The 22151-nt window shown below is 55.3% G+C and overlaps 2 protein-coding genes and 1 long non-coding RNA gene across 4 annotated transcripts; 2 read left to right on the top strand and 1 right to left on the bottom strand.

The window, feature by feature from the left end:
* The first annotated feature begins 12081 nt into the window (after nucleotides 1-12081).
* On the top strand, nucleotides 12082-16343 carry HOXB3 (homeobox B3). The gene is made up of 2 exons (XM_079797809.1): nucleotides 12082-12534; nucleotides 13388-16343. Exons 1-2 carry the CDS (start codon nucleotides 12087-12089, stop codon nucleotides 14245-14247), a joined length of 1308 nt encoding a protein of 435 aa, XP_079653935.1. The 5' UTR covers nucleotides 12082-12086; the 3' UTR covers nucleotides 14248-16343.
* Nucleotides 14627-18500, bottom strand: LOC307114928. Its single transcript, XR_013815049.1, has 3 exons — nucleotides 17883-18500; nucleotides 17244-17551; nucleotides 14627-14683 (listed from the first exon to the last, which is right to left on the bottom strand). It is a non-coding gene; the product is annotated as an uncharacterized lncRNA (long non-coding RNA).
* Nucleotides 18501-19556: 1056 nt separating this feature from the next.
* On the top strand, nucleotides 19557-21838 carry HOXB2 (homeobox B2). Of its 2 annotated transcripts, none has more exons than XM_079797813.1 (2): nucleotides 19557-20073; nucleotides 20807-21838. In XM_079797813.1, the coding sequence occupies exons 1-2, from the start codon at nucleotides 19683-19685 to the stop codon at nucleotides 21487-21489; spliced, it is 1074 nt and encodes a 357-aa protein (XP_079653939.1). In that variant the 5' UTR covers nucleotides 19557-19682; the 3' UTR covers nucleotides 21490-21838. The 2 variants fall into 2 exon arrangements, with proteins under 2 accessions (XP_079653939.1, XP_079653938.1); XM_079797812.1 differs by having other exon boundaries at nucleotides 20804-21838.
* The last annotated feature ends 313 nt before the right edge of the window (nucleotides 21839-22151 follow it).

The following is a 22151-nucleotide window of genomic DNA, read 5'->3' as shown; positions in this document are numbered from 1 at the left end:
CCCAGCCCCGTCCAGTCCTGCCCAGAGCTCTCTCCCTTCCCCTCCCTTCTCCGCCGGCCGGACATATGGAACCCATTTCGCTGGTGACATTGAAGAGCCGCCCGTGCGCCCGCCTTCCCTTCCGCCATGGCGCCCCCGGTCCCGCGCCTCGCCGTGGCCCCCGTCAGTCGCGGCGCCCCTTCCCGGCCACTCGGCCGGCTCTCAGAGCCCTGAGCGCAGCGCGGTGCCCGGCCGGCCCGGCGGAGGGGGACCCCCGGCGTCTCCAGAGAGGGGCGCCTCGAGTGCGGCCCCGCGCGCCCCGCCGCCGCCCCGCGGCCTCGAAGGCCGAACAAAGCCGGGGGCGGGGGCGGGGGCGGGGTGCGGGCCGCGCTTCCGGGCCTCTCCCCGCGCCCGCCCGCCCGTCCCAGGGCCGCCCGGGGTTGAATGACCGGGATGCGGCCGGCCGAGCCCCAGCCGGGGCCGAGGGACCCGAGCCTGGCCGGTGGCTCCCGCGCGCGCCCCGCGCCCAGCGGCCCGGCGCGGCCTGCGCCCTAGCGGGAGCCGCACAGGTAAGTGTGGGTGCGGGGCCCGCGCCCGGGGCGGGGCGGGGCGGGGCGGAGAGCAGAGCGGCTGAGACCCCGTCCCGGCCTCTCTCCTGGGTCGGCACAGAGGCTGGGTCCAAACCGTGGGAGACAAAGATGAGGGCAACTTCAGAGGCGGGTAGGGGCTGTGGGGGTCGGGGGACCCTGTGTGCAGGGCAGAGTGGAGGAATGTGGGTGTGCCTGTGGTGTGTGGACAGGAACGGGGTTCGGGGGTGGGGGAGCTCTCCCCCGCAGGGAGGGTGTTCGAGGCCGTGGAGGGCTTTCCGGGGCTGCGAGGGGCATCTGCTGGGGAGGGGGCCAGCGCGCCGGGGCCCGGCTCGGGCTCGCACAGCCCAGCTGCCACCGCGGCCAGGCCTTTTAGCACCTTGTGGGCTATTTGAAGCGGAGACTACAAGGGGTTGCGCTGAGGCCGGGTGTTAAACTGAGAAGGTGGGAGAGGGGGTGATTTATGGCTGCAGAGGGGCTGTGTTTACTCCCTGCCTGCTTTGGAAACCAAAAACCAAACAGAGCAGAGGCGGGAGCAGCCCCTCTCCTTGGAGCAGGAGGCGAGGCCAGGTGGATGCTCTGGGATTTATTTTCTCAGATGTGGGGAGATTGGGGGAGCTCCCTTCGAGGCACAGAATGTGGTGGGTCTGTGTGAGGTATAAGGAGAGTATGCACGCATGCACACGTGTAGGTGTGTGCGTGTATATGTCAGTTCTCAGGTCTGGGTTGGGGTTTGTGGGCACAGCATGGCTTTGTGAGTGGGCACCCAGGGCGCTGGGAGGGAGGCCGGGTGTCCTCTGGTCCTGGTCCTCTGGGATGGGGCAGCTCTGCACACGTTCCCTCGCCATGGGCCACTGTTTGGTGCCGCCTGGGTGTTCTTCCTCCCACGGCCACGGCCACAGGCAGCAGAGTCCACTTGGCCTGGCCCCTGGCCCCTCTGTGTCATCTGCCCACACGCCAGCTGATATTCACTTTGAACCTTTAACTTTGCTGTGGGAGACTCAGGAACTAGTGAGCATAGCGGTGTGAGAAGGGGAGGGAGAGAGGAGGAAAAGGCCTGGGGTAGTAGGGGAGGTCAGTGGTTTGAAGCTGGGCCTTGGCAGGCTTGGGTTCCACCATTACTGCTCAGATTCCCCTGAAGTTGCTGCTTGGGGGAGGGGGGGCAAGGGAGCACAAAGGGGAACAGAGCAGGATGGTGGGGGTGGGGAGAAATATATTTTTGACCCCCAGATCGTTATTTCCGCAGGCCAACTGGTGGCTCTTGCATTTCTGTCCAGACGCCCCAGCTTTGCCTGGAAATTGTTTTGCATTAAATTTTCTCAGCCGCAGAATTATCTTTCCTCGCCTCCAGCTAAACTTGCATTTTTCCACCAGACACTTGGGTCCTGCACCAATGAAATCTGAGAGGAAGCGGCTGGGCCCTAAGTGGCCGTAATTTAATTGATTTTATCATAAATCATCAACTTGATGAAGAACCCGAGGTTTCAGTGAAGTAAATTGATATTAATGGGAGTTTCTTGAAATGCAAACTCGCTGTATTGCTGGATTGTTGGGGCATCTTGAGCCGGGGAGGTGGATTACTTGTATCCCAAGAGCAGGGAGCCTGGACCTGGAGCCCAGCACAGCTTTAGGGGGTAGGGAAAGCAAGCTGCAGAGGGCAGCTGCAGGCAGACTGATTTCTAGGGGGCGGGGGCAGGTAGGGAACAGAACTTTGTGGGGAGGGAGCAGAGTCTGACTCGGTGAATCCTGCTGGCCATCTTGGGAATGCTGGTCTCCGATTGGGGGGGAGGCAGTTGGGAAGCCGGGCTGGTAGGTGTGTGGGCAGAGTTGGGGGTCGGGTGAGAAGGCCAGGCTGGTACAATGGGTGCATTGAATTTTGGTTAAAAATTGCCAGGTCGAAGCCTTCCTCCTCTAATTATACAAATTAATTATTTACTGCTAAGGTTCCTGTGTTCAAAATCAGCACTTTTGAGCTGGTGATGGAGGTGGAGAACAACCCCCCACATAAACACACACAAATGGGAAAGCAGTAAAAGCCAGTGCGTGAGCCTCTGTGGGGCAAGAAGGACCAAGATGGAGTTGGTGTTTGGTAGCAGAGGTGTCAGCTTTTAAATCCCCCAAGGAAATATCCTGCCTTATTGCCTGAACTTAGTCTATTGTTACTGCTTAGTGTTGTTGCTCACTTTTACATCAGCACACAGAGAAGCACAAACTCTCAGCCCAAAAAGGGCCCCGCAGGAGATCATTTAGCCCACCCCTCCCCTCCACACATATGCTCTGGCTTTACAGAAGGGTATACTGAGGCCCAAGGAGTTCTCTGCTTCAGCTCATACAGCCAGTCTGGAACACCTAGAACAGGGGTCCTCAAACTTTTTAAACAGGGGGCCAGTTCACTGTCCCTCAGACCGTTGGCGGGCCGGACTATAGTTTAAAAAAAAAACTATGAACAAATTCCTATGCACACTGCACATATCTTATTTTGAAGTAAAAAAACAAAACGGCAAAAACACCCGCATATGGCCTGCCTGACCTAGAATTTAAGCCTCCTGACTTTCAAGCCTATCACAAGGATGACTTGTCACTTAGGACAAGTCACTTCCCTGGTCTCAGTTTCTGGGTCTGTAACAATGACAGGAGTGGACAGGATGACCCCCAAGTTTTCCCAGTTCTGGCCTTGAGTAACTCTCTAGTGCTTGGGAACATCTCCCTTGCACACAGAAGTTACTGCATGCTTATTTGCCATATACAGGGGGTTCGTACCCATCCAGAGCAGTGGTTGGTGACTCAGACTGGCTCTAGGAAGTCCACTGGAATCTGGACCATTCCTCCTCCTGAAGATTGGAGGAGAAGCTCAGGCCTCGGCGAGCAATGGGAATAGAAGGCAGAGGAGAGGGGCTTGCTAGCTGGATTGGGCTGGAATTGGCATTTGGAGGGGGCGCTAAGGAAGGAGGGCTCAGCCTCACAGAGCAAGGCACTCTTCCCGTAGGTGCCCAGCTGAGGCTGGAGTTGTTCAGAATGCAGTTCTTAAAGTCCCTTCTACCCCAGCCAGGGACTGAATTGTGGTTTTAGAATTTAGATTCTATGATGGCAGGCTACCCCCACGCCCCAGCTTCACCCTGATCCCTAGGTCTTTAGACCCTCTCTTCCTAGGAGAGGGCAAACGTGGTGCCACAGCACTATACCAGATCTTCTGCCAGGGCAGCCAGGATAGGCCTGCAAGGTGGGTGACCCTCCCCCACCAGTTCTTGCTCTCATTTTCCATCTCTTTCCCCAAACTGGGAGAAAATAAAATTCAAGAGGGGTGGGAGTTTCTCAGAAGTTTAATGGTTATGAGAAGAGAGATTTCTTATAGGAGCAGAGATATGAGGAGGCCAGACAGACTGGGGTGGGGTGGGGTGGGGGAAAGCTCCCCAGACTGCCTTGGGAAGTGTGATCAGGGATATGAGTTGTGCTGGAGGAAGTGGGGAGAGATGGGAAACAACCTCATCTTAGTTCTGGAACTCAGAGTCTCAGGCCAGATATCGAGAGAGAGAGAGAGAGAGAGAGAGAGAGAGAGAGAGAGAGAGAGAGAGAGAGAGAGAGAGCGCTGGCAGGTCCAGACTCTGGCCCTATCCCATTCGACTTTGGAGTTTTATATTTGGAGGCAATTCGGAAGGCCTTCAGCTGATTGGTCATTAATCCGGTGAGTTATTGTCTGTTAAACAGAGGTCACTGGGAGAGAGACATCCAATCTGTCAGGGGAGCCCTGCGCAGTCACTCTCAGCGGCTGGGCCCCTGTTCCTCCCTTGCCTGCGTCTCCCTCCCTTCCCCAGCACCCCCACCCCCTGCCCAGCTGTCCTAGATTCGACCCTCTCCCTGGTGCCTTCACTACTTTGCCCACCTTTGTCTCGACATCCACGGGTGTGGGTTAGCTAGGCCGGGACCGAGTTTCTAGGTGAGGCGGGACCCCTGATTCAGAATTGGCTCCTCTGCCAGCAAGGCGCCCGCCTGCTGGTAACTCCCAGCGTGGCCCGAGGCAGCCCCATCCGCGGCTCCTCGGCGCTTTCAGGCGGCCTCCAGGGTCACCGAGGAGTCTCTGCAGATTCTCTTGGCTGCCCTGTTTTCTCCTGCGTCCCTTTTCACCCTGTCGCTTGGGGTTGCGGGGAGAGTACAGCTTGGGTTTTTCTTCAACCCTAGTGGCCTTTTTGTTCTTTCGATCCCCGTTTCAGCCAGGTCTATGCCCGGTCTACACCGGTCTCTGCCGAGGCGCCAAATCTGCGCGTGGCTGCCCCTTTGTTCCCTGCTGCTCCCGGCATCTTGGGGTGGGGTGGGGTGGGGTGGGCAGGGAGGAAGGCAGGTTTGAGGATCCAGATACCAGGAGTGGTCTTTAGTAGCAATTTCCATTGTACAACCCCAGCTTTAAAATGGTTATGAGTATTTAGATGGAGATTTGGGTGCGTGTGTGAACTTTACAAGACTCCGCCGCTGCAACCAAGTTGGGCAATGAAGCTAGAAGAGCGTGGGTCTGGGAACCCAGACAGGACCAGAAAGAAACAGATCCCTAGAGGCTTCGTTTGGCCTCCACAATCAGCCTGCGGTCGGAATTGGGGGCAGGCTGAGCTGGGGGCAGCATCCTTGGTCACCCCAAGGCTGATCATCAGAAATCGATTTTAACCGGGCCAGCCAATTGGTGCTTTTTGAGAGGGGAATTTTCGTTTGCTCTTTGATTTTTTGTGTGTATGTGGGGCGGGGGCGGGGGGTTCGGGGAGAGAAACTGATATGATCCCCAAAGGCCTGGAAGGCGGACCGCCAGGGATTTCTCCAGGGTGTTTGGAGTGCTCCGTGCCCCCGGGTACTGGGTACAGATTAGGGGTGGGGGAGGGGAGTGCCAGTGCCAGAGAGAGCACTCTAGCTTTTCGGAAACTGAAGCAGAGAGAAAAGAATGTCTATGAAGGAGGACATTTTCTCTAATTTTTACCTTTATTGTTAAGTTTTGCCTTTAATTATTAGATTACACTAAGGTCTCTGTGTCTTGATCTTTCCATTTTTTTCAATTTCTCTCTCTCTCTCTCTCAACACACACACACACACACACACACACACACACACACACACACACGCAGTAACTTGTTAGGTTTCCCTGCCTTGAGTCCAGGAAGAAATTGTTTCCTCTCCTCTCTGTAGTCCAGGACTCCCTTGGCATCGCTGAAGCCCTCTCCCCTCCTCTTCTCCAGACCCCAAAGTCTCCCCTCAAACCCCTCTGGTGTCTCCCACCCCAAGGTCCCTGCCCACACTCCTTACTGCCCTCCCTTTGTCCCTTGAAGTTTGGAAGGTCCCAATCCTGCATCAACACCTCCAACGAAATGGGAGCCCTCAGGGCGGCCTGTTCTACCATCCACACCCCCACCCTCCCAGTCCCAATCTGGGGCAACCGGCTAGCCAGCAATCTCTAAGAAAGGAAGAAAAAAGGCAAGAAAGAAACCAAAATGGGATCTAATTGCCTCCCAGACATTTCAAATGGGCTCTGCTTTTCAGAATTAAGAAGTCCCACTTCATCTCCTACCGCATTTGGGGGTGCATGTCTTCTGAACTTTTCCTCCAGGTTAGTTTTCTTGCTCCCCAGTTCTTCTTTTTGCTCCCACCCCACTACACCCCATTTCTTTGTGTAGCTAGAGGCACCACAGTGAGCTGAGGCTCCAGGAGGGGAATAGTCCACTGCTGTCTCTGGAAAGTGCCTCCACCCCCAGCTCAGCTCCAGGCCCGATCAGCCTGCAGCCCGGGCTTGCAGGCCGGCAGCTGGCGGGGTGCCCTCCGGGCCCTCGTTTTATTCCTTGATGCAAAGCTTGGGAGCCACAAACAACCAGGGTTTCTCTTCTCTCAATTTTATGATGATCTTCTCTAGCAACAGCTTGGAGAGATGGAGGGTCTGAGATCCATTCTTGGCTTTTTAATTTTGGGGAGTGAGAGGAAAGACCCAAAGGTGCTGGTTCCCTTCAGCCTCTGGAAGCCTCCCTGGGCTGAGTCCCTGAGCCACCAGACCCAAAGCTGCAGAGTCCCACTCGGTAGGTCTCTAACCAGGGACTAGAGATCTCAGGACAGAGTCCTTGCAGCCACATACTCATGCAGCCATAATCACTCTCTTTGAGGGTCATGGCTTGAGCCCCAACATTGGGTCTGGCTTGGGCATTTTCTTTTCTTGATACTATTGATGAACACAGAAAAAATGGCTCCCACCCTCTATCCTCGTCTACCCTTTCTCTCAGCCACCGTCTCTCTGGGAGGCCGTAGGATCCTTGGGAATATCATAGAGAAAGCTCTGCATGCGGTTCTTGTGGCTAGAGGGTAGGGAGGCCATGGGTACCCCATCCCTTAATTCAGCAGGGCCCCAGGAAACCTATTGCTTCAACCCAGAAAGTCTGACTTAGGGGACCCAGGAACCACTTCCTTTGGGAATAGAATATTTTCTCAGCCCAAAGCAGAGCCTGTGAGTGAGGACCGATAGGATATGAGGGAAGCTTTGCCAGACACAACCACCCTCTCCTGGAAGGAAGACAATAGAATAGCTGGAAACAATCTCTCACCTTTGTTCTCCCAGTCCCATCTCTCCTTGGTGCATCCAGATGGGAGAAGGCAAAAGCCAAATATTCTAACCAGGAGCTCACAGGGTTAGTGGCTGGTTCTATCCAGGAAAAGTTAAGAGAACAAGTTTTCCAAGCTGCCTTTGTAGGAAAAAAAAGAGACCGTTTGCCTCCTATTTTACCCCCTAAACCCAGAGTCAGCAGTTAGGCAGAGTTGCAAATTCTCCTGCTTTTGGGGAATGTCCTGGTGCTCTTTTTGTCTTTTCCCTCCACCAACGTGACTCTTCCCCACCCCCGAGCCAAATCTGCAGACACCTACATTCTTGGCCCCTGTCTTCCTCCTACAGGCCTCCCGCCCTTCTCAAACTCACCCTAAGAAAAGTTTAGCTTTGATCATCTTCCTTACTTCTTGCAGAGCTAAGAGAACAGGTTTGTTCTGAATAATAATAATGATCACAGCAACAACAACCATCCTCTGTCTCCCCTGCCAGTTCACTTAAAGTTAAGCCATTTTGCTAGTTCTTCTCATCTTCTTAGAAGTACAAATATCCTTATCACCTCTTCGCCCCTTCTGCCCATCCAGAGGTGAGAATCCTAACAGAAACTTCTCTGGGAAGTTCCTACAGACTGTGGCCAGCCCCTCTCGAGCTGAAGCTAAACACAGGGTCCTCCTTTTGTCACCATCTCATCAGCCCCCCTCTCCCTGCAAGATGGTCTGGGTTTTTAAAATAATCACTCACCGCTTGTTGTCTGTTCTCAAAAAAAAAAGGGGGGGGGGAAGGGGGCTGTTTAAAAAAAAATCTGGCCTGGCCTTCCCCCCTACCAGTTGGAAACTGGGTCTGGAAATTTGTGGGGAGAGAGGAAGAATAGAGCGGGTGTGGGGAGAGAAGAAGCAGACGGGGAGACTCAGATGGAGGGAGCCAGAGCCAGAGGGGAAGACCCAGCCACCAGACCCAGAGGAGTGAAACTACTTAAAAAAAAAAAAAAAAGTCCTAGTGTTCCACTGCAAATGAATACAGAGGGGCGCCCAGCACCCCACCCCGAGGGAGGCCGGTGCCTCGGACTAGGCCTCCCCACAGCTACTTCTCAATTAGCATAATGGTTTACTACTGGGGTGGTGAGAGCTGGGAACACCAACTGGCTGCGCCTCGCCTTGGCTCCCCCTGCCTCGCCTGCCAAAATCTCCATTTAAAAATGTACCTGTTCTTACAAAATGAAAAGACAAAAAAAAAAAAAAAATCCGAAACCTCTACCTTCTTTCCTTACTCACCCTTTTTTTGGGGGTGAGGGTGGGGTGTAAAAATCCCCTCTCCCCCAATACCACCATCACCTTCCCTCCTTATCAGGCATCTAAGCTTGCTAAAGGGGGAGAGGTGGGGTGTGTGTGTGAGCTTGTGTGTGTGTGTGTGTGTGTGTGTGTGTGTGTGTGTATGTGTCTGTGTGGTTTTTTTTTTTTCTCCCTGTGCAAAAGCAGAGGCCATTGTTACGGAGAGTAGGGCGTACCAGTCTTATAGGGCAACCACACTGTGGCGACTTGGCCGTGGCGGAGCCCGGAGCTGGATTCTCGGCGAGCCCAGCAGCCCAAGCACCTTTCGGTCTTCTCTTTTCCCCCCGCTCCCCCACCCCCTCCCTCCCGCGCACCCCCGCTCCCAAGCCGAGTGAATTGAAGCGGACGCCGCGCGGCACCTCCGGCCGGTCTGCCCCTCGGGCTCCCCAGCCGGGGTGGCTGTTGGGGAGGGGGGGGCGACGCCGCTTTAAACAGTGGTCTTTTTTTCCTTTGCCTTCAAGGAGGGGAGATTTCTCGCCTGCCGCTCGCGCTGGGGCTCGATGTGAATATATATTATGTCTGCCTGTTCTCCCCTCGTCGGTGGCTAAGGTAAGCTGGACTAAAATAGGCTATCAGTTTGTGAATGGCGGAGAGTATGTCTCAATGATTTATGGCCCATATGACTCCAATCTCGGTTCAAGAAGAGTTCACAAGCTTTAAGCTTCCTTCCACGCAGCGACTGACTCTCTCTCTCTCTCTCTCTCTCTCTCTCTCTCTCTCTCTCTCTCCCTCCCTCCCTTCCTCCCTCCCTCTCTCTCTCTCCTTCTCTCCCTCCCTCTCTCTTCCTGCTTCTCTCCTTTTCTCTTCTTTTCTTTTAGCAACCAGGTCCTGGGCAGAATTTTTTTCTCCCGCTGATCAGAAGAGCCTAACCTTTCTCTTCCTTCCCTGTTTTATTTTTCTTCCATTCATTTATTTTTTTTTTTAAGTCCTGGAAGGTGGCCTAGCCCCTCTCCCTCCCGGGGCTTCCCCCCCCCCCCCCCCCCCCCGCTATTGTGACTCCCGGCTCTTCCAGGGGTGTGCCCGGCAAGGTGGGGTGCTGGGGGTGGCTCACTCTCAGCGAGACCCTGGGGGGAAGCCAGGAGCCACCGGCTCCCTCCCGAGAAGCCATATGGAGTCTGGATTTTTCCAACATGGAGGCAAGGGGGATAGACACGTTTGGCTGGGTTAGAGCTGCTCCCCAACCCCCACTTCTCCTGGATCCCCCGATCGCGGATCCCCTAGGCACCGTCCCCTCTGCTCACTGTCCCGCCCGCCAGGCCTCGGCGCCCTGCAGCCCGGCCGGGCCCCGTCCCGGGGCGGAGTTGCTAACGCGCCTTTTAATCCGGTTACCTCCCGCGCCCAAACTTGCTGTCGCCCGTAGGGCTGGGCTCTCAGCCCGGAGCGCTTGGAACCTGCCGCCGCTGACCGGGTCGGCGTCCCGATCGCTCTCTCGTCGCCTCCGTGGCCCAGCGTAGCTAGTGGCCGGCCTCCGCGGCAGCAGCGGCCCAGACAGCCCGGCGGCGGCGGCGGCGGCGGCCGGGGGCTAAGCCCCTCCGCTCCCCTCCCAGGCCCCTGCTCCCCGGCGGCGGCGTCTCCTTTCTTGCCTACCACGCTCCTGGCCTCGGTCCTGCAACGGTTTGCGGGCTTATGGCAGGGGGAGCGACAGAAATTTCGGCCTCAGGCGCCTAGTCAAATTATTGCTTTATTATCCTCCTCCTCCTCCTCATCATCATGACTGCTGTAACCATCATTTAGACTAAATAAAGCCAGGGCCCAGCCAGCCAACCCCCTCCAACGTTTTTTATTTTATTTTATTCCTCTATCTATTAATAACAAACTCAACTGATGCCTGTTAATTAATTCCCCCTTCAGCCAGGGCTGCTCCGAAGCTAATTTTGGTTAAATCATCAGAGACTAATGGTAATAATAATAAAGGGGCTGGGTCAGCCTGGTCAATTGAACTCCGGTTTTCCTGAAAGGACCTGCTGCTCTGCAGACCCATGTGTATTTTCCAGGAACAAATTCTTCCCAGAAACCAATCGGAACGCAGGGCCACCCCGGCTTTCTTTTGAGTATAAATCTGTGCGATTAAGAAGGGCATTTCTGTGTGGGAGGGACTTCCCTCACCCACACTCCTTTTCTCTTTTCTTTTCCTATTTTTAAGTTTTTTCTTTGGAGTTTGCCAGCTGGGCTGAATGAGATTTAAGTATTCCAAACTCACATGCCAGAGGAGAGGGTCAGGCTGGAGGTTTTATGAAAAAGGGATGGTGAGGCATTGGGGAAGACAGATGAGGGGGAGGGATGAAGTCAGAAGTTTCAGAAGAAATATACAGAAATCCTATGACAGCTGGAACCTTTATTTTCTCGGCACACGTCAAAAAGGCTGCATGAAAAAAAAAATGATTTTATTAAAAAAAATTGCCCCAGAGAACTTTAGTAAACAGGGGTACCCTGTTTTCAGCCCAGAGAATAATATTGTTCCAATTGCGTTGTTGACTTTCTTTCTTTTTTATTTTTCCTAGGGAATTTTTTTTTCTCTTTTAGAAAGTCTTTTCCCATCTCTTGGTAGAAAAGTCCAGCAGTTATCCAGTTTCTTTCTTCTTTTCTTCTTTTGACGGAGGAAACAAACTGTCAAGAAAAGGGTGGGAAAAATTAAGTCCCGTGAAAAAAATGAAGGAGGGAGGAGATCTGGGCCAAATGGTCACAGCACCAACCAGCCTGGCCAGGGAATTGAAACAATCCTGCTCCATTTGGGGGCCCCATGGGGGCGGCTGGCCCCGGTCCCAGACTTGGCTGGGCAAAGACTTAGACTGGAGGTGGTGATACCTGGAGCAGGGACGCGGGAAAGGCCCAGTTCCTCTGGTTCAGGAGGTTAAAAGTCTTCAGGAAGTTTCTAGGTCAGGCCGTTGTTATTGTCTTTGTGAGCTGAGAGGATCCCTTACCCAAGAAGGCTCTCTGCTCGACATGCTTCTTCCTTCTGTCTCTTTCGGGGGCTGTTTTTCCTTCCGATGAGCCTCTGCGTGGGTGAGAGAGACCTAGATGGACACGGAGGGAGGCAGAGGCAGGAGGCCTCAGCTCAGAGCAGGGTATTGCTGATGCTTTTAGCGTCTCCCAGTCTCCCCCCTCTGGAGCCACCCTCTCCAGAGTTGGGGTGGAGGCGATAGGGGGAGGAAGGAGGAGAGGTTAGAGGCTAGTGTGCTGGCAGGAGAGAAAGCAACGACTTTTGCAGTAAGTAGTAAGATTCCATACCTAGCCAGACCCCAAAGGAGTCCAGTCCTTATTTTTACGTGGAAATGAAAACCGGCGGGCTTTTACTTTAAAATTAAAGCGTTGAAGTAAGAAAAATCCATTGCCGTGGCCAGGAAGCGGCCTCCGCATCTGCTGTGAAGATGTTGGGGTTGGGGAGAAGAAAAATCCCTATTGATGTCAGTTCCCTTTTCAGTTCCTAAGATGGATTCGAGTCCCAGTCCTCTTCTCCCCCTTGTGTCTCTTCTCTCACCCCGCAGGTCAGCGGCTCCGAACAGACCCCGGGAGGAGGGGGGCAGAAAGGGGAGGGGGGGTCCGGCGCCTCACGTGACCCCCAGGGGTGCCAATGTCCGGTCGTGAGGGTATCAGGCCCTTGCAAGTTGCCACCCACGGCCCGGGTTTCGCCCAGCGATGCAGAAAGCCACCTACTACGACAACGCCTCGGCCGCACTCTTCGGAGGCTACTCCTCGTACCCCGGCAGTAACGGCTTCGGCTACGATGGTGCCCCCCAACCCCCCTTCCAGGCCGCCACGCACCTGGAGGGCGACTACCAGCGCTCGGCGTGCTCGCTGCAATCCCTGGGCCACGCCGGCCCGCACGCTAAGAGCAAGGAGCTCAACGGCAGCTGCATGAGGCCGGGCCTGGCCCCCGAGCCCCTGCCCGCCCCGCCCGGCTCACCCCCGCCCAGCGCCGCACCTACCAGTGCCACTAGCAACAGCAGCCATGGGGGCGGGTCCGGCAAAAGCGGCCCCCCCAAAAGCGGCCCCGGCTCCAACTCCACCCTCACCAAACAGATATTCCCCTGGATGAAAGAGTCGAGGCAAACGTCCAAGCTGAAAAACAGCTCCCCCGGCACAGGTACCAGCTCTCTGCCTTCCTCACCGTGCGCTTTTGTCCGGGCCAGGAATGTCCCTGTTATTCTAGCGCCCAGCTCCGAGGCGCCCAGGCGGCGGCCCGGGGACAATATCAGGTGGAGGTGGCCCGCGGCGCAGCTCCCGGACCTCCCCCCACCTGGTGACCCCTGACCCCACTCACACCCTCTCCCTCCGGCCACCCTCCACCTCCAGGAAGGCCCGGCGCTGGGCCTCGGCCCTTCCAAGGCCGCGGAGCCAGGAGCCGCTGCCAGGGGACGCAGAGTCGTCCACGATTGATTATTATTAAGTATGATTACTGTGGGTATTAATCACAATCTCGCGGGCGGCCCGGGGTCCCGGCCTCCAGGCACGGCAGCCTCTTCGCGCCACACGCCCGTGTCCTGCCCACGGATGTCCTGATTCCTCAAGGGTGTTCCTCGGCGCCCCCCCCCTCCTGGTCACAGGCAGGGGCAGGACAGGGGGGGGGGGGGGGAGAGTGTCTGCCCAGACCTGGAATTGAGGATGGGGGAGAACGCGTGCGAGAGAAAACCCAGCCCCTAAATAAATGGCCATGTGGCTCTGTCTGCGTGACATGATCAAATTTTCATAAGCTGGGGCAGCGAGAGGAGAACAGGTCTCTTAATAAATGCCACTATTATAGAGTGTCCGCTAATGCGACGGGCGTTGGGGGGGGGGGGGGAGCGAGCAAGGAGGAGGCGGGGACGGGAAGGGGAGGCGGCGGGGGATCCGAGTCCAGGCCTGGATTTATTAAGAAACGATGCATTCAATTTCGGCGTGTTCAGTAATTATCTTTTATTTCATTTTCTCCCCTTCCCACCCCTCCCCCTCGGATCCAGCGGAGGGCTGCGGTGGTGGTGGTGGCGGCGGCGGCGGCGGCGGTGGAGGAGGAGGCGGCGGCGGCGGCGGCGGCGGGGGCGGCAGCGGCGGGGGAGGGGACAAGAGCCCCCCGGGATCGGCGGCGTCCAAGCGGGCGCGGACGGCGTACACGAGCGCGCAGCTGGTGGAGCTGGAGAAGGAGTTCCACTTCAACCGCTACCTGTGCCGGCCGCGCCGCGTGGAGATGGCCAACCTGCTGAACCTCAGCGAGCGGCAGATCAAGATCTGGTTCCAGAACCGGCGCATGAAGTACAAGAAGGACCAGAAGGCCAAGGGCCTGGCCTCGTCGTCGGGGGGCCCCTCCCCCGCCGGCAGCCCCCCGCAGCCCATGCAGTCCACCGCCGGCTTCATGAACGCCTTGCACTCCCTGACCCCCAGCTACGAGAGCCCGTCCCCGCCCGCCTTCGGCAAAGCCCATCAGAACGCCTACGCGCTGTCCTCCAACTACCAGCCCTCCCTCAAAGGCTGCGTCGCCCCGCAGAAATACCCGCCCACGCCGGCGCCCGATTACGAGCCCCACGTTCTCCAAGCCAACGGGGGCGCCTACGGGACGCCCACCATGCAGGGTAGCCCGGTGTACGTAGGCGGGGGCGGCTACGTGGATCCGCTGCCGCCCCCTGCCGGCCCCTCCCTCTACGGCCTCAACCACCTTTCCCACCACCCCTCGGGGAACCTGGACTACAACGGGGCGCCCCCGATGGCCCCCAGCCAGCACCACGGACCCTGCGACCCCCACCCCACCTACACAGACCTCTCCTCTCACCATGCGCCTCCTCCTCAGGGTAGAATCCAAGAAGCGCCCAAGTTAACACACCTGTGATGGGAGAGGGAGGGCGGAGGGATGAGGTCAAGGGGTGGGGGAGAGCCTGGAGGTGTGAAGGAAGAGGCAGGGACTTGGCAACCCGGCTTCCTGGGAAGGACGGGCCTGGAGTTCCTTCCCTTCTTGGCCTGAGAGGTTGCTTTTTAAAGATCCTCCAGCCCCTCGTTCCATCTGTCGGCCTACCCACTGAAAAGGGACCCACAGCAGGTTGGAGATGACGCGCCCCCCTCCCCCCCCATCAACCCTAGGCCTCTGGCAATATGCAGTTGGTATTCCAGGCTTGGGAGTGGGCTAGAGGGAGGAGACAGGGCAATAAGGTAGAGAAGCACATTTTAAAAACACAGACAAGATGGCTAGGCCATCACCAACCAACTTACCTTCAGTCTCTGTGGGTAATTCCCCCAAATCTTGATTTTTTTCCCCCCTTGCAATTCTCCTTTAAAAAGAATTAGAAAGCATTTCAAAACCAGGGGCACCAAGCACGAACCCCTCCCACCTCCCTTAAGTCTCAAATGTCCTCCCATCTCTTTGAGGTTAATTGGGCACTCCCTTCTAGCACCGTATTTTTCTGCTCTAGGACATTAATATCTCTACCCCGACCCCATCAATTACAGTTTTCAGAGGGCTCAGGGATGGTGAGAGATCTTGAAAGTCAAAGCTGTCTATATTATAAATATATATATTTTTTTCTTTTATGGAAAAGCTGGGAGGTGAGGGCAGGCAAATTGTCAGGACTGAGGGTTTGCTCATTCTACTGCCCCCCACCCATCTCAGCTCCAGGTCCAGCCCCCTCTTTCCACAGAAAGCAATCGGAGACACGAGGTTCTTCTACACTTTTTCTTCTGTTGCTCTCTTGACTTAACGTGAAAACAGGGTATATTTTAACAAACTGTCTGTCCCAGGCAGGGGCTGCAGCTGGGCCTGTGTGCCTTGCGCAGCCTCCTGACAGGACACTTTCGTTGCACTTAGAGTTTACATTTTAATGGATATAAAAACAACTGTGAGAGATGCCTGGGCCTGCAGGGGTCCAGCATCGCTCAAAAAGCGTGTGTTCTAGTGAACATTTTCATATATATTTATTGGTCATAGCCTGTTAAAATATTTTCTTTTTTGTATTATTTATCCCCTTACATTATGTATTTATATGAGGGAAAAAGGAAAAAAAAACTGTACTTTTTTTTTTTTTAGTATTTACTTGTTATAAAGGACGTGTTTCCTGTCATGTAAAACCAGCTATTTTAGTTATTATTGTACTCTAGAAAAGAGCTGTAGATTTATGTTAAACTCGTACTTATGGGCAATTGTAATTAGTTCTAAAAGGCATGAACTCAGCTCCTAATTGTCACTGTATAGTCCTGAATTTGTAGAATTAGAGTTAATTCCCTCTTGGAACTTTCTTTGTTCTTCCGTAGTTACTTTTTTTCCCTTGCTTAAAAGGGTTGTCTGTCAAACAATTCTTGAATAAACTTTCTGTTATCAATTTTATCTTGTCCTGGTGGTCCCATTGAGATAGCAGAGGGAGGCTGCCGGCTGCCAAATCTTCCCCAAGGGCATAAGGACGCCGGAGACCCCATCTTGGCCTTTTTGTCCACGGCCTCCCCTCGCTGTGTCTCGCGTTTATATAGCTTTCCTCACAGGAGCCTGGGACATCCTGCCAACTCCTTGAGCTAAGATTGAAGGAACAAGTTGGGAGGAAGGAGGACTCTTGGGTGCTCTCTCTAGGTCTTTCTGTTGGTCTTCTTTGCCTCTCCATTTTCCTCACTCATTGACCTTTTTGTCTTTTTGCTCCTCTGGCTACACCTTCCTTGCCCAGCCCCTGCCTCTACCCCCGCGTCCCCATAACAACAACAACAACAACAACAATCCGCAGATTACTGCTCCTTCCGAGCAACCTAAACTTCACAATTCTCTTCCGGAGCTACAAAGAAGTCATCACGTGACCCGCAGCCCAACCACCATTGGGTCTAAAATGAAAACAAAGGAAAATGATTAATCTAAAAAAAAAAAAAAAAATCCGAGGCCTGGACTTCTAAGGTCAAAGCTTAAAACTAAAGTGAAATTAAATTACTAAATAAAACCGGGGGCGGAGGGAAAGGAGGCACCTTGATTTCCCCAGCCAGGCCGCCAGGGAACGGGGCGAGGAGGAGGGTGGGAGAAGCTGTTGGATCTAAGCGTCAATAAAATAGTCCCCGGGCTAATGTGCGGCTGTTTCCACGATCCTTGGGAAAACTTCATTTCTTAGTCGTGGTTCCATAAAAGTTTTATCACATTGGAGCGAGGATAGAGAGGGTCTGTCAAAGATGAAATGTCACCGCTGCGTCGCTGGAGTCGATAAGAGCGAGGAGACAGGGCGGCTGAAATATGGAGCTAATTCGTTGAAAGGGAAGCGATGGCTGCTTGCTGAAGAGTTGCATAATTCTAATTGTAAGCGATGCGCAGGCATTGCTTAATTAGGAGCATATATTTGGTGGAAGTGATGGGGGGGGGGGGGGGTTGTCGGTGAGAATCTTTGCAGGCCCTCAGCCTTAGAGAGAGGGCTGATTTTCATTTTTATGTTGCATCCTGGCAGTCCAAGGTTAGTAATTACAGTCTTTATGCAACAATAAATAACAATAAAAAAAAAGCAACCTGAGTTCTACGCCCCCCCCCCCCAAGTAGGATTTTAACTGGACTCGGCTCATCCAAGCAGCAAGCAATTTAGCATTGGGTCAGGCTATAATTTAAAGGCATAAGAGCGTGCAGAGTTTGATTGGGATCAAATAACGCTCAAGGGTTTTTCTTTCTCTCTCTTCCTCTTCCCTGAATAACATTTTCTGAGTGATGTAACTAGATGAAGCGCCATGTTTGGCTCTGGGGGTGCAGCGGGTTGATTATGTAGCCAGGAGAGAGGTAGGCCAAGAGCGAGAATGTAGCTCGAGTTTGAAAACCAGAGCTTTGGCTTAAAGCTGGTTGGCAAACAAGAAAAATAAGGCGGGCTTAGCTTGGTGTCCCCCCACCTTTTTTTTTTTTTTTTTCTTTCCTGCGAGAGATTCCAGCGCTAGCTCAGCAGCCAAAGTCCTGGCGAAGATATCCGTGCTGTAAGATTCCCAGCACAACAGGGGGCGGGGGAGCCGTGTCTGCGGGAAGGGGGGCTCTCTTGGCCCCTTTTAACACCCAAGTTTTCTGCTGTTCTCTAATCTGGCAGTAAAACCTGTCAGCAGGGTCAGGGGGAGCCGTATTTCCTGCAGGGACACGCAGAAGCCCTCGACCCTGCAGCCAGCGCCAGAGCCCGGGAACCAACTTCCAGCGCTTCTCCAGGGGGTGGCTGAGAGAGAGAGAGAGAGCCCGCTCTCAGGCCTCACTGCACCACGACCCGGGTTCTTCTCTGCACCCCCACCCCCCTCCCCGCGCCCCCACCCACACCTCCACGTGGTAAATGGTGCTTTCTTTGGAGCTGAGCTGGACATAACCGTCTCTGGCCAGTTGGTCCAGTTCACAGCAGTTCTCTTTGAGCCCTCCAGAGCTGGCCAGACCGGCCACCCCCCTGTCCCCGCAGCGCCCACCTCCAGCGGGCTCTCCTCCAGCCCCAACCTTCGACTCAGACAGCTCGGGCTTTTTTTAAATACTCACCACCACCCACGCGGATGAATACTCACCACCACCCACGCGGCTGTTTGCATGGACAGAAAGTTTCTAGTTCCCGCTCCCGGCTGAGTTGCCACGTCTCTGCTAACCAGCCTTCTCCTCCGTGCTGGGCAGCTGGGAGCCAGGAGGGGGGAGGGGAGGCCAGAGCCGTGGGAGTTCTCCAGACAAACTTTCCACCCAACTCGGCGCCCTACCCTCTGTCCCCATTTCCCATCTGTTTCCCCATCTCCCAGCATCACCTTTCTCTTGTGCTACCACCACCCACCCCCAGGCCTTTTAAAGGGATGGGGAATTTCGGCTGTTGCCTCTGCTTTCCCAAAGAGCCAAATTCTTTGATGCCATCCGAGGGAGCTGTCAGGGGGCTAAGATTGATCGCCTCATCTCCTCTCCGTCCCTCTGACCCACTTATTTAAAAATCTTCCCCCCAGATCGACTTTTCATTTTCTGCTTTGAGATTTGGTTTGCCACCAATTGCCTGGAACCCTAAGTCTTGTGCCTCCTCCCTGCAGTAAATCACAGCACGCCCTGAAGTTCCGACTATCTGGATCCCTTTAAAATAAATAAAAAACAAAAATTCCCTCCGGGGCCAGGAAAGGAATATCATCTCAGTGGTCATTATTTCCACCCCCTCCTTGTTCAGGGAATTCTTTCTTGACAGTGATTTTTTTTTAAAACTAGCACAATGATAAAAATAGGAGGGGGCATCTCTTTGTCCTAGGGGAGAAAATTCACCTCCCCCAACTTTGAGAATGCTCTGAGTTAAATAAATGGGTGACCACCTTGGTTCCTGTTCCTGGGTATAGATACAGGTACAGGCTTGAGGCGTGAGTGGTGCTATGCATTTTAGACCCCGGCCCTTGAGGGGGCGTGCCATAGAGGAGTGCAGCCGCCTCCAGGTGAGGAAGGCAGGTGAGGTGGGTGGACACAGGGGCGGGGGCAGTGCTGCAAACCCTGGGCCGAAGGGGATCTGAGACCACACAGCTATGGAGGCCAGAGGCCCAAAAAGGCCTCTCACCATCTATTTCACTCCTCTGTGTCAGCCTGGGAGTGCCTGTCGATTTCCCGAGATTTATCTGTTGCTTTTGGAGGGTGGGATGGGGATAGTGGTGCTGATGATTGTAAATCTCTTCTCTTCCTTATTGCACCTTAACACCGCCTTTTCCCAAAGGCTGGCGGGGAAGCCTCTTTCTACGACCTCTTCCTGCCACATTGAGATCCTCACTCGGCCTTCCTTTTTGGGGGTGGGGGAAGATGCTGCTGGCCATGTACAGAAAGCAATGAACTCTATTAAGATATTTAGAAAAGAGGAAAATCTCTCCCTTAGATACTCTTGTTTTCCAGGCTTCTGGAGGATTTTAATTCTCTGAAGGAGATGACGGAAATGTTCTCCCTTTTTCTTTTTTTTTTAAGAAAGGGAGGCATTGGAGAGAGGGAGTGAAGGACTGGGGGGCTCATGGTGTCCAGGTCGGGGGTCCTCTAGAGTTTTTGAATCAATTAAAGCAAATAATGCTCTCTGTTTTCCACCAGGCCCAGACCAGCGATTGGCCGAGTCTGGTCCCGTGACCACGAATTCCCTGCAATTTCGCCAGAGTCCTGGGTTTAATAGAGAGAGTCCCCATACGCTTGTATTTATCAGCAATATACAATTATAAAGGCCCAAAATTTAAAAAAAAAAGAGAGAGACAGCAAAATCCCTCCCTCCCAAAATCGCTCCATCACATAAACCTGGGGGGGGCGGGAGGGGGGGTCCCTTCCGATCCTCCCTCCTGACGCCCCCCCCCAGCAGGCCCCCTCCCCCACCATTGAAAGCCATGAATTTTGAATTTGAGAGGGAGATTGGGTTTATAAACAGCCAGCCATCGCTCGCCGAGTGTCTGACTTCCTTTCCCGCTGTCTTGGAGACATTTCAAACTTCATCAATCAAGGAGTCGACATTAATTCCTCCTCCTCCTCCTTTCGAGCAAACCTTCCCCAGCCTCCAGCTCGGCGCCTCCACCCTTCAGAGACCCGGGAGCCAAAAGCGAGCCGAAGATGGGCCCGCTCCGCCGCCGCCGCCGCCGCCGCCGCCGCTCCCCGCCGCCCCCCTGGCCCCCGAGTTCCCCTGGATGAAAGAGAAGAAATCCGCCAAGAAACCCAGCCAGTCCGCCACGTCTCCTCCGGCCGCCTCCTCGGCCCCAGCCTCCGGGGTCGGCTCGCCCACAGGTCAGTGAAAGGGGTGGTAGGGGTGGGGTGAAGGGCAGCTGGAAGGCAGGGGGAGAAAGAGCGACGGGGGAGGAAGAAAAGGTGGCAAGCCTGTTGGGGTTCCTTGCCCCGTGGATTTCAGTGACAAGGAAGCAGAATAGACCGCTGGGGTTCAGGCCTGGCCGCTGCCAGATTCCGTCCCTCCCCCCAGCAGATTTTGGAAGCTAGGTGGGGAAGAGCTTTTTCTCTGCTAGAAGGGAATTCGATTGCCCTTTATCTGTGCGGAGGGGTGAATGTGGGCTGTTGTTGGGGCTGAATCTGAGGACAGGAAAAGATTCGGTCCCATTTCCCCCAGCTCTGACCCAGGAGGGAGAATCGAGGCGCTAGGGAGGAAAGGAGGTGAGGAACCATCTTTCCTTATACACCCCCTCCCTGGTGGAGTCCGAATGAAGGGGTCCGCTCGGAGGACCTGGGGGAGGCTCTGAGGTTCCGGGGGGCAAAGGGGAGCCGGTTCTAACCCCTGCGTGGCCCGTGGGCGGCTCTCTGAATGCTTCGCCCTGACCTGGGCCGGCTGTGCAGGCGAGAGGGCCGGGGAAGAAGGGAAAAGCCATGGGAGCGAGCCGCTTTGGTGGGCGGGAAGGGAGGGGTACAGCTGCTCCTGTTTCTGGCGGGTGGAATAGGCCTTTATTTCAGCTGAGCTGAGGTCGGGAGGAGGATGCGCGCCGCTCTGATGCTCCGTCCGCTTCCCCAGCAGAGGGCCCGGGGCTGGCGGAGGCGGCCGGCGGCGGGGCGCGCAGGCTGCGCACGGCGTACACCAACACGCAGCTGCTGGAGCTGGAGAAGGAGTTCCACTTCAACAAGTACCTGTGCCGGCCGCGCCGCGTCGAGATCGCGGCCCTGCTGGACCTCACCGAGCGGCAGGTCAAAGTCTGGTTCCAGAACCGGCGCATGAAGCACAAGCGGCAGACGCAGCACCGAGAGCCGCCCGACGGGGAGCCAGCCGGCCCGGGCTCTCTAGAGGACGCCGGCGAGCCCGCCCCGGAGCCCGTGGCCAGCCCCGGCCGCCTCTCCGCCTCGCGGGCGGCGCGGGAAGCCTGCTCTCACCCGTCCGAGGTCGCCCCAGGCCCTCCGGGCGCCCCGGGCGCCCCGCCTTTGACCTCTCGCCCGGAGGGCGCGGGGACGCCGAGCCCCGGCTGCGCCCTGCGCGGGCCCCGCGGGCTGGAACCCGAGCTGTTGCCCGAGGAAGCCTTCCCTGAGCGGCAGGATTCGCCTTTCCTGCCCGACCTCAACTTCCTCGCGGCCGACTCCTGTCTCCAGCTGTCCGGAGGCCTCTCCCCCAGCCTGCAGGGCTCGCTCGGCAGCCCCGTTCCCTTTTCCGAGGAAGACCTGGACTTCTTCACCAGCACCCTCTGTGCCATCGACCTGCAGTTCCCGTAACCGTCTCCTCCTCCCGGCCTTTCTGCCCCCCACCCCGGCCTCCCAGGAGCCCCCAACCCCCAAGTGGTTTAGACTTCTTTATGTATTTTGCTAAAATTCAGGTATTATTGAATTAGCGTTTAATCCACTCCCTTTCTTCTCTCTCTAAAATATTGGATACTCGGGTGTCTTTTTGAAACCACAGAAAAACTCCGTTCGGTAGACTCCTTCCAACGAAATCTCAGGAATAATGACACTGTAGGGGGGACTAGGGGGGCCTTTTCTTTAAAAAGAACTAGAGGAGCCTATTTTCCACTTTTTTTTTAAGTTTTAGACCGTAGATTATTTATTAAAACTCTTTAATAATAGGAAAAGGGGAAAGTATTTATTGTACATTATTTTCATAGATTAAATAAATGTCTTTATTATACGAAAACGAGTGTTGGTGTTGGGACGCAGCCCCTACCCCCCCCCCCCCCCAAGCCCTTAGGCCGGTCTGACGCCCTCGGCTCTCCCCGGCTGGGTCTGGTCCTGGGCTGGCTAAGCCCGGGTGGTACAAAGACGGCCCCGCGTGGCCACCGCTTCTCCTCCCGCAGCTCGGAGACTGGAGGGAGGTTTGCTGGAAGCTGGGCCACCTCGCCACCGCCCCGCCGATGGCTTTGGCCCCGCACGCGCGTGTTCCG

Source organism: Cnephaeus nilssonii, assembly GCF_951640355.1.
Source record: "Cnephaeus nilssonii genome assembly, chromosome: 19".
Taxonomy (NCBI): domain Eukaryota; kingdom Metazoa; phylum Chordata; class Mammalia; order Chiroptera; family Vespertilionidae; genus Cnephaeus; species Cnephaeus nilssonii.
This window is presented reverse-complemented; position numbering and strand designations above follow the sequence as displayed.

What these genes read in the sequence shown, in the direction of transcription:
- HOXB3 (XM_079797809.1), top strand. Translation starts at nt 12,087, where the DNA reads ATGCAGAAAGCCACCTACTACGACAACGCCTCGGCCGCACTCTTCGGA. An exon ending in AAACAGCTCCCCCGGCACAG is followed by an intron (nt 12,535 to 13,387) that starts GTACCAGCTCTC and finishes CCTCGGATCCAG; the next exon opens with CGGAGGGCTGCGGTGGTGGT.
- HOXB2 (XM_079797812.1), top strand. Translation starts at nt 19,683, where the DNA reads ATGAATTTTGAATTTGAGAGGGAGATTGGGTTTATAAACAGCCAGCCA. An exon ending in CGGGGTCGGCTCGCCCACAG is followed by an intron (nt 20,074 to 20,803) that starts GTCAGTGAAAGG and finishes CCGCTTCCCCAG; the next exon opens with CAGAGGGCCCGGGGCTGGCG.